This window comes from Aythya fuligula, chromosome 7 (genome assembly GCF_009819795.1).
Source record: "Aythya fuligula isolate bAytFul2 chromosome 7, bAytFul2.pri, whole genome shotgun sequence".
Taxonomy (NCBI): domain Eukaryota; kingdom Metazoa; phylum Chordata; class Aves; order Anseriformes; family Anatidae; genus Aythya; species Aythya fuligula.
In genome coordinates this window covers 16,992,778-17,005,881 of record NC_045565.1, presented here as the reverse complement: position 1 = coordinate 17,005,881, position 13,104 = coordinate 16,992,778, and the positions used below count along the sequence as shown (strand labels likewise).

Genomic DNA, 13,104 nt, shown 5'->3' with positions numbered 1-13,104 from the left:
TCACCTTTCGGGCTGCAGGGTCCTTTGACGGAAAAGCCTGCCCCTCAGCCATGCTACCAGCTTCTGTGAACTCATTCTCCTTGTTGTTCCTATTGTTTGACAGCTTCCTGAGCCCCGACATTGGCTGGCTGTTTCCTGATTCTGGGTATCTCTCACTTCCTGCAATGAAACACAAGGACTTGCTCATGTTTCTCAGCAGTGTCCTGCTAGGACAGCCTCTGGACAGTGCAGACAAAACTGGATGAAACCACTTAGGACTTCCTGATGGGATGAAACCTTTTGTGTCTTCATGACATGCTTTAGTGCAAAGAAGGGAAATGATTCAAGCAAGTGTCTGGCCAGGGCAAACTTTCTAATGGCTTCCTCAAGGTCTTATTTTCCTTCTGGGCCTGCTCTGAAACTGTTAGGGAAGAGTTTCTTCCCTGAAAGAAGTGCTCAGCACTAGAGATCCCAAAGGACATTTACAGCGACTCAATCCCGTTAGGAGGTGTTGATGTGGTGTTTCACCAGTTATGAAGGCAGGCTTAAGTCCAGGGTTTGAAATGAACTAATCAGCCTCATTTAGCGGGCTAACTCACATCTAATGTTGGATACAGACTTTCCAACTGGTTTTATTGCCAGTAGTCTTAGCCTACTTTTTCTCAGCTTTCTGGAAAAGTTGGTCTCTGGATCCAAGCCTTGCAGCTGGGGCTTATTTCCACATGGTCTATAGAGTAAGTCATCCTCCAGGAGTGTGTTCTGTGCCTGCTTGAGAGGGTAGGAGACTCATAACAGGTGTAAGGCTTTCCACCTTGGATAAAATCACATCCCAACTGGGAGGATTTTACAGCCACATGGAGGACTTACACTAATGGATTCAGGCAGGTATGCCAAGTTTCCAAAAGAGAGTGACATTTGATAACGTATTTGTCCCAATATCTGTAGCCACAGCTACAGTGGGCAAGAAGTCCTGCTTCACACGTGAAGGAGCAATCCTAGATGTAGACAAAGTATTTTAAAAAGCACCTCTTAGTGGAACTAAGCCTTAGCTGGGAAGCTGACACTTTGCTCTATTCCCATCTGTCCGTCGTAGGGAAAAGGAAGCTGCTGGTCAGCTTATCTCACCAGCTGGTGACAAGCAGGAGGGCAGGTTAGAGGCAGTCGAACTCACCGCTGCAGCTGCTCAGCTTTTCGGTGTTGGCTCCTATTTCTGGGATGATGGAAAGATCAGAAGGGTTTCCCGTCTGAACCAAGAGGCTGTGAGGTCTGCTTCTCCCTGCGAAAAATGTCTTCATGTCTTGGTACGAGTTGAGGAACACGCTGGCAGCTCCGCAGGAGCAATGCTGCATGAGGTACTCCTACACCAGACAAGAAGAAAGCATGCAGACTTTCAGGCTGCAGCAGCTCAAGGTAATGGGCAATGCAATGGCTCAGACGAATTGCAAGCATCCCAGCTCAGCCTTGTCCCAAGACCCAGACAAACAATTTTACTCCCTAAAAAACTGAGCAGCCTGGAGGCGGTAATGCAAGAGTTTTCATGGGTTCATTGGTGTTTGCCTTGAATTGCCTGGTACTTGGCATCTTTTGGGTTTGTTTCCCAGAAAAAGCTGAAGACAAGTTTCTAAACACATAGCTGCTCAGCTGAGGCAATTGTGTAAATAAACAGATCCATTATAACAGTGACTCACATTTTATGATAATGTTATTTGATTTGGAACATGCACAGACAACAGTATCTTGTATTTTTATTGATGGGAGGTCATAGTTTGCTTATGTGTTATCAAACATTCACTGTATGTGGTACTTTAGCTGGGGTACTTCTGTAGCTGATGTGGTGGAAAGGGGAGATTTTCAGCTTTGCATGATCATGTTGTGCAAGAGCTTAGGAGGGCAGGAAGCAAAGAACAGTTTTGTACAGTCCAAGTGGAAAGAGAATCAAACTGTGTTGGAACTTGGACAAGCCAACACCAGTTTAGACCCACAAGTGATTGACAGATTTAATGTAATATGTCATTTGGATAAGTTGCCACAGCAGCATGGCACTTTGCAGTACCTATGCCTTTGACAGGTGCTTTGAAAATCTGATTAAATATGTTGCTTTTGGCCTATGGCATTGAGGACTTCCTTTTGAAGCAAAGGATGTGGAGTATGCGTTCCCTGTGCATCCCAGGATCAATGCTTTTTTTTTTTTTTTTTTTTTTTTTTTTTTAATCCATGGTTCCTTTGTTAAAAGCTGTGTTCTGCACAGAATTTTGCAAAAGATTAACTACTTCTCTGGGCAAGACATGCTTAGGAGAGTTATGACAAAAGGTTACTCAAATGTTTGAAGTTTTCAGTCATCCTACCTGATGAAGGCTAGTCCTGCAAGCTATGGATTGCTATAAGCTTTCGGTGTTATAGACTGCCTGGTGCTTTATAGAATAAACCAGTATAGCTCTATCAACTTTAGGAACCTGCATTGTCTGAGTGTTTCTGGAAATATCATCAGTTTCTGTCCATCCCCCAAACCAGCTCTTATTACCCCAGTAACCCATTTCTGTGCTGGGATTTGTGTCTTTCCTGGGCATGGAAACCTTTCTATGCTCTCACTCTGCATGGAGTGAATGTGGTTTGGAAAGTAACCTGAGAATGCCCCCCAGATTGTGATGTGGACAGCAACCACTGTGTCCCATGGCAAATGAGAGTAGTAGTGGTTCTCTTCTACACAGAGGTGCTATGGGACTGGAAAAGAAAACGATTGAGAGCTACTTGGATATAGGAGAAGCAGGCACACAGGCATTACAAGGATATCCAAGAGAGAGCATCAGCAAAATGAGAGCATCATTTTGTAGAGCAAGTGCTAAGTGTTATAGTCAGGGGTCCAATTCCCTGCTGAGTATCATGGGATTTGTGCAGTTGAGAAGGCTGTGGTGAGAGACCTTGGAAAATACTGAAAAGATCAGTTTCAAATATTTATGTGAAAGAACAGTGACTTTCATTTCAGTGGGAGCTGGGGAGGAGGAGGCCTTTACACCAGATGAGGATTTGACCCTGAATTTTCAGCTCGGAAGAGTTACTTTGAGCAATGACTCAGTTGTAGAGCTTCAGGAAATGTGCTAACAATTCCCAGGCTCTATGCAGGAGGCTGCATTCCTCTGAGAATCAGAGATGGGTACATGGAAATGACAGGCTATGCTGTTCTGCAACCTGACTCATGACTTGGCTTTGGCTCTGAGGAGTCGGTCACCTACTGCAGATCCAGCCTCAGCAGGTGGGAGAGCAGCACCAGGGGAGGAATGATGCTGTCAGCAGAATGAAAGAGTCACCACAGCATGGTGGGGATGAGATAACTGAGTGTGACAAACCCCTTCTGTTCCTTTGGGGGTGATACAATAAATACAAAGGGAAAAAGTGGGGGGTGGCAAAAAGCTGGTAACCTGGTGTAGTGGCCAAAGAAAAGGACCCAAGAATAAAAGGTGGGGTGGAACTGAACAGAGTATGCAGGGACTAAAAAAAAAATGCTGTTTAGGAGGAAGATGAAATGATTTGAATATTTCAATCAAAGTCCACAGCTAGATCTGTCTCTCTTAAAAAAAAATTAAAAAAAAAGACAAATGGAACACGGAGATGTTCATGTCAGAGATTTTCATTTAGCAGCTCAGAAGACCAGGGAGGGAAAAGGAGCATCAGGGTTGGGCAGTGGTACCACCACTACTTCCTATTGTATCAATTTTGTGGAAAATTCTGGGATTTTGACAGCTTGAAATCAGAAGGAAAAGAGCTTTTAATTCAAAATGCAATTGCTAGGGAGGTCCATGGAAACATTTTGTTTTGATAGCACTGACAGAAGGAGGTGCCTTCTTGAGTTTTCAACTGCAGAGAAGCAAAAGCTACCAACTGAGCTGTCTATCGCCTGAGGTGAGGGGACTCTGTAACTCACCAGAGGCAAGCAAATGGCAACTAGGACATCTGAGAGCAAAAAGGAACAAGAAGGCCGACCTAAGGGAAGCTGAGCATGGTGGGCAGAGGTTCCCTGAAGACCAGAACACCCAGCCCAGGTGGGTGTGGGGTCAAGTAAGTTAGCATCATCTCTTAGATGGACTTAAAACTTTGCATGTGGGCCTTGAGTTATATCATTTAATGAAAGATTCTCTGGTGTCTGCTTACCTCTTTTAGCTGGCTCATCTTCTGCTCTTTCTGCAAGCTGCAGACCTGCTTCTGGAGCCGCAGGTTGTGCTCCTGCAGCTGCCCAATCTTCTCTATCAGTTGGCAGATGTGTTCCAGGTATCCCAGGCCTGATCCCAGGGCCTTGCTGTTCCCTTGGTTCACCTGCAATGACAATACAGCTTGGGCTAGGGTGCAGAGGCAGGGCAGTCCTTACCAGCTCCTTGTGTTTGTGTGGGCTGGGGTAAAGACTCTCAGGCCTGCAAGGAGCTTTGGTTGTGATCATACTGAGCTGTACATTGCTAGCTCATGGCTCTTCTCTAAATTAGCCCACAAGAAGCTCTGTCAGAGGGACTGATCACAGGCTGACACTGAGGGAAACCTTGTGAGAGCCTCCCAGGTTTTTATTTTTTTTTCCATGTGACAGAACCCCTACAAACAGGTGAGACCCTACTGCATGGCATGTATGGATGGGCCCGTGCACAGACAGGGAAAATATGGACAGCTATTTGCTGCTAGCAAATACGGACAGCGTCTCGCTTCCACCTTGGCTCTGCTTGCTGGCGTGCGTGTGATATCGGTAAGTAAAATAAGCCTCAGTCTTTACAAAAGCAGTACTCTAAGTTTATCTTACTTCAAAAAATAAGTTCCCTCTACAAAAGCAGGAAGCCTACTCTGTCTCCTTTCCCACAACAATCTACATTTTTGGGGAAATGCCAGCCTTGGGACTCTTCCTGTCTTTTCATTATGTCAGAAAGCTCATGGTGTGTTCAAAAATAATCAGCATTAGGATTTACTTCTCTTTAAACAAATGATGATACAATGTTGTTTATAAATAGGCATTATTATGTCCAGATGCTTTTGTGTCTGAAGCTGGGACAGAGGTCACATGAAATCATATGAAAAGCTACAGTAACTCCGAGCCGGTCAGCCCCTCACATTCATGACTTCAGTGCTCCTTGGGCAGTGCCTGTAGGAGCGGCGGCAGGACAGAGGTCACAGCCACAGAACGGAGCCCTTGGTGTACCAGTGCTGCAGGAAAGGATCCATCCTAGGGCTTGCAGGGGGAACAGAGCCCAGCTGGCACCCACTGGGAAGAGCTGGACTCCACTGTGCTGTTACTCAAGTATCTGAAAGCAGTTAGTGGCTCTGGCGTGCACAGCTTCAGGAGCAGGTTTTTCAGAAAGTACGTGTCAGCTTCTGAAAATTTGGCTTTTCTAAGCTGCCCCAAAACGGGTAGTCAGAAGTTCCTCATTCCCCTTGAAAATGTAGGCTTTCTGACACACTGTACCCTCTTTCTGCACATTTAACTGTTCCCCTTCTGCCAGAGAACCCCATTTCCCCATTTCACAGCCCTCCTTCACAGGATGCTCAGGGCAGGAAGTTTGGGCTATTTAATAGGGAATTAATTTGCTTTTTGTTGCAGTGATCCCAGCAAGTGCAAATGAGCAGAAGGCCAACCAGGCAGAGCCAGCAGTGCTTGTCGATCCCTGTAGGGCCAGCCATCTCTGTGGTCAGCATGCAAGGATAAAAGCTTTTAAAGAGATGCTTCACCTTGCTTGCCCTGCCACAATGCCTGTTAGCATCGGGATTGCTCAGACATGGCAGGCATTCAACACAGAAAATTTGTGTCATTTGGTGGGATGCCCCAAAAATGAGGGGGTTGCCCTCAGAGAAGGCCTCTCCAGGGACTCTTCCTGGACCCTTTTGTTCTGTAGACTGGAAACACCTACACATCCCTATCTTCTGGACTTACCATGTGCAGCACAGAACCTGCTCTGTCACTTACCGGTCTGAATATTTTCCTCTCAGCAACTATCAGAGTTTTATGCTTGAAGTTGGGGGAGCTACCACAGGAAAACAGCAAACATTTTCCAGGAGGAGTCCCTTTCTGTCTCTGTCCTCCCAAAACAAGCTTCCCAAAACATTCACTTAATGGGGATGACATTTTTCCCATTCCCCATATGGAGATTGTTAAGTAGTATTGGAACAAAAGCCATGTACCCATTTTGGGGTACATGAAACCTATTGAGAAGGAAAATCATCTCACCTACTTTTTTGAAGGTGAAGATGCAGAGGATGAGGTAGGCACAACTTAAAAATCAGATGGTTAAAGCTGCAATAGGAAAGCAACAGCATAATGTATAAATAGGTGCCAGCTTTTGCTTTCAGGTACATCAGTGAGAACCAGACCTCAGCTGAAAGAAAAGGATGGCAAGGCCCTCAGCCATACTGTGCTGCTCCTACTAAGGATTTGACCCTATGGAGTTAAGGGAACTGAAGATACTGAAGATCTCTGCCCTTGTGAGTACTCACCTAAGTTTTGGGGACAGGTTTTTAGCACACAGAGCCCTGCTCAGTTAGCAATAAATCCTCACAGCTCTGCTAGCTCACATATTTCATAGGAAGCCTAAAAATACAGAGTCAACATATGCAGTGGCAAGTTTAGATCTTATCTAGAGCCAATATTTTAACTGGTATAAAATCACACTTCTGAAGTCACCAGAGTCCCTCTGTCTTGCTGCTGTACCTGGTCACTACAGAGGTATGAAGTTCAGTGGGAGCTGCAGGAAAGACAGATGTTTACCAGTCCCGTGCCCAACTGAGATATAATAAAAATCTTTGTTACTGATCATCTACTCGGCACTCTGTCCTGCCAGATCTCAGTCCTGATCTGTTGCTTTGATGCGTTTCATCAGTTAGGCTTGATGGTAAACAGCTCTGCGCTGGACCTGGCAGCAACAGCTGGAGCTAGTGGTGGGAACTTCATTCAGATGACAGCTCGTCAATATTCCTTGCAGTGACTTAGGTTCCTGGATGTTCGTTGCTTTCCCTCAGTGCTTCATTCTCCCAGAAATCCCTACCTGCTCTCCCACACCATATTGGCATGGCCAGCGAGGATGGCATGCAGTGAACATGCCAACAGCTGAGGAATGTAATCGCACACTGCACATTTTGGGCTTGGGGTGACTGATCAGTGACGCCATAGGCTGAGCGGGAAACATTTGTCAGTGGGAGCTGACAGCACCACGAGGCTTGTGAATAACAGGAAAGAGAGGGATCGTGCTGTGTATTTCTGACTGCTCCACCCTGATGTCCAGGAGTGGTCATGCTGGCTGATAGCTTCTGGTTTCCTCCGTATGGCACGCACAGGGCAGAGCGTCACAGCTTGCTGTATCCTTCCCCTGAACCATACCGCTCTCCAGAGAAGTATTTTGACTTCTTTGGACAAGGATAATTAATGCTATGTGATTAATAGCCTTTTTTTTTTTTTTTTTTTTTCCCATTTAGTGACAACAGTGCTCCAACCCTGTCTCTTCTTCTAGGGGTCTGGGCTGACTTTAAATGTAAACTTTATGAAATGCAAGGAAGTGTTTGCAAAGCAAAAGCATCAAAAGCTATGCGTCTTCAAACTGACCCAAAACATTTCATTTGGCTTAAAAGGAAATGCTTTTATTTAGGCTTCAAAGTTCTTTCATTTGTTGTTTAACAGCTTCCACTCTCTTTCATCTTTTTAAATGTAGACACATTTCAAAATAATGACAGTACAAAATAAAAGATCAGAAAGATTTGTTTAAGAAATGCCAGACTGAAATGGTGTGATGTATATTTTAAGCCAAACCCATTCACCAAATGAATCTAAACCACCAAAACGTTTGGTCTTTTCCAGCCTCTCTCTTTCAGCATTTTCCCTCCCCTTCTCTCAGAAGCAGCCTCAGCAGTGAGGGAGGCTGGAGGATGTTGGGGGCCATCCTCATCCAGCACTGCCTCCTTGCTGGGCGGCAGCATGCCGGTAAACTCAGTGCCATTGTCACAGCCAGTGGGGTCGGGGAAACTCATCTGCACTCCTGGTGCTTGGGACTTAATAATTCACCTATAATTAAATAATACTTTCACCTGGCATTAAATAGACAGATAAGAGTGCTTGCACTGGTTTATATCAGTACAAATTTAATGCACTGGGAATTAATTTGAAGGGGCATGCTGTTTGCCAAGCAGAGTGGGAATACCTTGTACTAGCCTGCTGTCTTTTAGACAACACTGACTGCATTTCCATTGACTGGCGGGGTCTCAGGGACACACAGAAAAGGTTGGCTCCTAACAACCATGTTGCATCTTGGACAGGTGACAGGAACATGTGAAAACCGCTGTGTCAGCCTGGAGCAGAGCCTCAGCTGGGGCAAACCAAGGTACATGGATAGAGGGCCACCTGGGTCTCACCCTGCCTCTGTTGCATGATCAACAGAACAATTGCATGACAGCAAGGACAGGAAAACTTTGTGCAGGTTTAGAGAGGGCACAAAGCTCTGTTGCTGTCCCTGTGGTCTGAGGCACAAACCACAGCAGCAGCAGCCCTGGGCATTGCCTGTCATCCCAGCAGTTCGCAGAGTGCTCCTCCTGAGATACAGCAGCCTGGAGGGGCTCTGTGAAGAGGGGCAAGCTTCCCTGGTGTCCAGGTCACAGCTGTATTTATACAGCTCAGAAAACAAACACAGAAAAGTGCTCTGGGGCACAGAGCTTTAGCGCTCAGCCAGTGAGGATATTAAAAAGGAGGGGAGATAAGCCACCAAGCCTTCATTTCCTCTTCAGCCTCTTTCTAATTTATTCTATTGTTTATTTAAATGCTCTGCTTTGGGAAACTGAGTCTCCATTTCGCATGGGATTTAAAGGAATTTCATGGGCAGCCAGAGCTGTTGGATGAGATCAAGTTAGCTGCAAGCCCTCCAGAGAGCAACAGAGAATTTGGGTAACTTCATAAAAAGTCTCCTTGTGTTCAAAGTCTCCTGCTCCAATCTTTTCTGAACCCTCTGTCAGAAGGCCAGGTTGCTGTCTGGGAACCATGCAAAGTCTCTTCCTCCCACCTCCCCCAAAAAGTGAGACAGCTCTGGGGAAGAAGAGGGTGCTCAGTTTGATTGTGCATGCTTGTGCTGCCCAGACACTTAGTGTTAAGGGAGACAGGCCTGGCCTACAGTGCCATCTCTGACCTTCCTCACTGCTTGGGAGGGTTTAGCCTGCTGGAGAGGATGGCCATCACCTCGTGGTTCAGGGCCTGGGCAGAGGTCATGGTGGAATACACTCATCATGTGCACAGCAGCACCTCTCACTTGGCTCTCTCTGCCTTCCAATCCATCGCTGTTACCCTGGATGAGAAGCGATGGCTGGGCATGCCACGGAAACATGGCCCCAAATTCTGATCCTCCAGGCTGCATCCCCAGGCCTGATGTGAGACACGGAGCGGCTCCCTCCGCAGTGCCTCTAACACGTCCTGCCTCTCGGGGGGCTTGGGGTGGCACTTTCTGGCAACTGCTCCCTGTGTCATCCTTCAGGTCGAGCCATCAGAAATTGCAGTTCCCCAAAACACAGGAAATATTGGCAGAATGGCTTTCTTTAAGGCATCCAAGCACCTAATGCCCTCTAAAATAGGAGGCAGCTAGAATGCTTAAACACGTATTTAGGATCCAAGATTTCAGTACATCACATCTTTCTGACCTCTTTCTTCCCTCTCGAAGTGAAAAAAGAAAATGTGAGTGGTACACCCCACTGCTCTGATGCAGAAGGAAAACGAGCAGCAGAGAGAAAAGCAGTGTGCTGTATCTGTCTGGAAAAGTCACCATTATGCACCGTTTCGTGTGTCCCTCTGCACCTAGCCTGCCCTCTCCTTTCCCTCTGCCCGTGGGGACTTTGGTCTGGCTCTCAGTCAGGCATTGACCCCCCAGTGAGATCTTTCTGTCACTGGCTTCTGGAACCCCTGCAGCAGCAGGCCTGCGGGCCTGCGATCTGTCAGCGTGCCTGTGTGGGGCTCTGGGCACAGCTCTGGCCTGAGCACTTGCCAGCATTCAGTGTGGGAGAGGGGGCACAGAGGGCATTTTATTCTCCTGTGTGTTGCACAGTGTACCCGGTTAACGGGGAAAGAGCTAGTCTGGAGTAGGACAAGCTGCTGGAAATATTTTGTCTTTGCAGTTAGGTCAGTCTCTGAACACAAGAGTTTCCATCACAGCTGTTCTAGCAAAGCAAAGCGGGAGCTCCAGCTCTACCCCAGCAAAGATTTGAATTTATACATTAAATCCCTGTCCACTCAATATTCAAGGGCTGGCTCTTGAGACAGCTTCAGACCTGGACAGAAATTAACTACGCTTTAGATGAATTATTCCCAAACTTCAGAGCCCCAGAGCGCCCATTCAGCTTTTCCCAGGAACAGGAATAACCTGACCTTGAAACTGTGTTCTGCTCCCACCCCATGTATCAGAGCTGGTGTGGCTCTGGAAGGTGACTTACCTTACAGTTTTCACTTGAAGCACAGATGCAAGCACATGCTTTAATCTAAAGCTTTTTGAAAACTTCAGACCCTCCTGAACTGTTAGTCATTCTTACCTAGAGACTACATGGGAATCACTTCAGAATTTCCCTGCTATGAAAAGAGACCTTAAACATCAACTGCCATGATTTGCAGCTCACAACAGATTCAGGGGAGATTTTCTAACTCAGACGTGTCCTGACCTGAGACAGATAACAGCACCCTGATGGAGGTATTTGGACAGGCCTAGCTACAAGATTCAGTTCAGGTGCCTTCCTTACCTCACTCAGTCGACAGCATTCATCCATGTATTCATCCAGGCTGTCACTTGTGGGGTACTTCTTCAGCGGATGCCCAGGGATCTGAAGGTCTTGCATGCTGCCAAAGCTCTCTGGGTAATTGTCAGCAATTGTCTTTGGCTCTTCTACAGGATCTGGGGTGGGAAGAGTGCTTTCCCTGGGTAGGTCCATCTCTGGTGCAGGTTCCTTTTCCAGAGATTGCCTTTCACTCTGGTCAAAATGTTCACCAGGATTTTCTCCTTCCTGAGGGACACTGAAGTTGTCAAGGGGAGCTGTGGGAACCTGCACAGCATCAGACTCCTGGCTGTAGTACTCAGCTTGCTTTTCACTCTCTGGACCTTGGTGACTGACTTTTCTGGCACGTTCTTTACATGTTCTCATTATCAGATGGTCAATTTCTGGAGACGAAGAGGTGCTAAGCACGCCCGAGTCGCAAAATGAGTCTCTGTTGTGAAGCACAAAGCTCTTCTCTGAACCTGTTGGCGTCGATGGAGAATTAGCCCCACTTGGCAATTCGACCCCTGAGTCCTCAGACTCAAATTTGGAGAATCTGTGAAGCTGGCACTTGGACTCGAAGGTGCTGAGGTCAGGCAGTGTGGCTACATAGTCTGTGCCTGCCGGGGCATCTGCACAGTCTGGTTCTGCCTCCGGGGCCACAGCATTGGGACTTCCCTGGCAGTCCTGGGGGAGGCTGGCACCAGGGAGATGGGGCTCTTCAGTGCAGGCTGCATCAGTAGTGGTCTCTGGTGTTAGCGCTGGGTTCTGAATTCCTTCGTTGCTCAGTATCTTCATGTGTGTTAGCACTACTTTGTCCTCAGCAGGTGGGCTCTTCTTACCTGCATAAAGGAAAACAAGTAGAAAGTCACAAGGGGCTGCAAAGCTCAGTCTAATCTATACGGCATTGCCTGAGGGATGTGAGATTGAAAGCTGTCTATATAGTAACGCAGTAGAAGGGGGCAGCCCTGGTTTGTTTTTCTGAAGATATATGACGCTTTCTTGTAGACTTTGCTGTAACAGAAGTGTTTTGTTTCACAGACACTGTGTCCTTCGGGGGAGGGTCATAAATGCACAGAGTTCTGATTTAGTAGGTAGGTAGGAAACAGTACAGAAAGTCACATGAATTTTAGTGATTACCTGCACGCAGACACAGAGAAGCACAATACATTAATTTAAGGCTAAACTATTTCTTCTGATTAAATGTATTCTGAGGCAGCAGCAGAAAAAAATGTGCAAAACTAAATGTGTATTTCTGGAGATTTGAGTGGATTTCAGATTGCAACAAGTAATTTGCAAACTGTTTGGTCAATAGTGCTCTGCACACATACAGGTGATGAAAAGCAAGTACTGATAGGAAAAGTAAATGAGGCATTGTAGATCTTTTGTAGTCCCTGCATGGCTTTATCTATGAAGTCATTTCTTTAAATGAACTCTTACCTTCCCTTTAAAGAGAAAGGGTATGGGAGCAGCTTTGTTCATGAGTTTTTGCACGTGGGCAAAGATGACGCATTTTCACATCACAACTATTTTATGCAGTGATGTGGATGAAGTGTTGAACAGCTTCTGGATGAAAGGCTGACCTATGTGAGCTGAATATCTGGCCCCAGGTTTTTTCACTGTTTTTCTGGATCTAGCATTTCACAGAGCAGAATCCTGAGCCCTTATTACCATCTGACCCAGGGTACCTCGGAGGGCTACAATGCGCACACACTTCAGGATATCTTACTTCCTACTTCATTTCCTTTCAATCCCCTCTCCTACCTTCCTTCCTTTTTGCCTAGCATCAAACCTGCAGCTGCTTTAGAAACTCACTCCTGGTAGCGTAACTGTCCCTAAGCAGGTAGAAAAGTCTGGAGCCCAGTGGAAGGGAGCTCTGCTCTGTGCAGCCTTCCTTCATGGGAACCCAGAAAAAATCCTGTTTCTGAAACAACCCATTTTCCAGCCTTCCCTCCTCCAGCTTGCTTTCCGCAATGTCAGCAGACGATAGAATTTTACTCATCAAGTCCAAGCTAGCTATTATATGAGTCATTTTCTACTTTATTTAAATATTCCTTCTATTTGATCTTAAGAATTTCTTGGAACACCACTGAAACATGCCCTTCACTGCTATTTGGCAAATACAGATTTAATATTTCACACTGGATTTTCAAAAAGGTTCAGAGTGACAAAGACTCCTATCTGATGGGAATTCTTTGGGGCTTTCTATGAGCATGTGGTGCTTTTAACCCCTCATAAAAGATCTTGTTTATCCAATACAGACCTATGCTCATCTCCCTTGACAGCATTCACAGGCATCTCTCCACTGCAAAGAGCCACATTTGAGTCAGTGCTGGACTGTCAGACTGCCAGAGCATTGTTGGGATGGGTGACAAGAGAAAGACATTGCCAATG

The 13,104-nt window shown here is 46.3% G+C and overlaps 1 protein-coding gene across 1 annotated transcript in view; it reads right to left on the bottom strand.

Moving 5' to 3' along the window:
- Positions 1–13,104, bottom strand: part of LOC116491634 — a 29,368-nt gene that overhangs the window by 8,415 nt on the left and 7,849 nt on the right. Inside the window, exons 2-5 of the mRNA XM_032191770.1 lie at positions 10,699–11,552; positions 4,126–4,287; positions 1,151–1,337; positions 5–159 (exon numbers count right to left, since the gene is read on the bottom strand). Coding sequence (XP_032047661.1) covers positions 5–159; positions 1,151–1,337; positions 4,126–4,287; positions 10,699–11,508 — 1,314 coding nt within the window. The 5' untranslated portion in view covers positions 11,509–11,552. The remainder of the gene's footprint in view (positions 1–4; positions 160–1,150; positions 1,338–4,125; positions 4,288–10,698; positions 11,553–13,104) is intronic.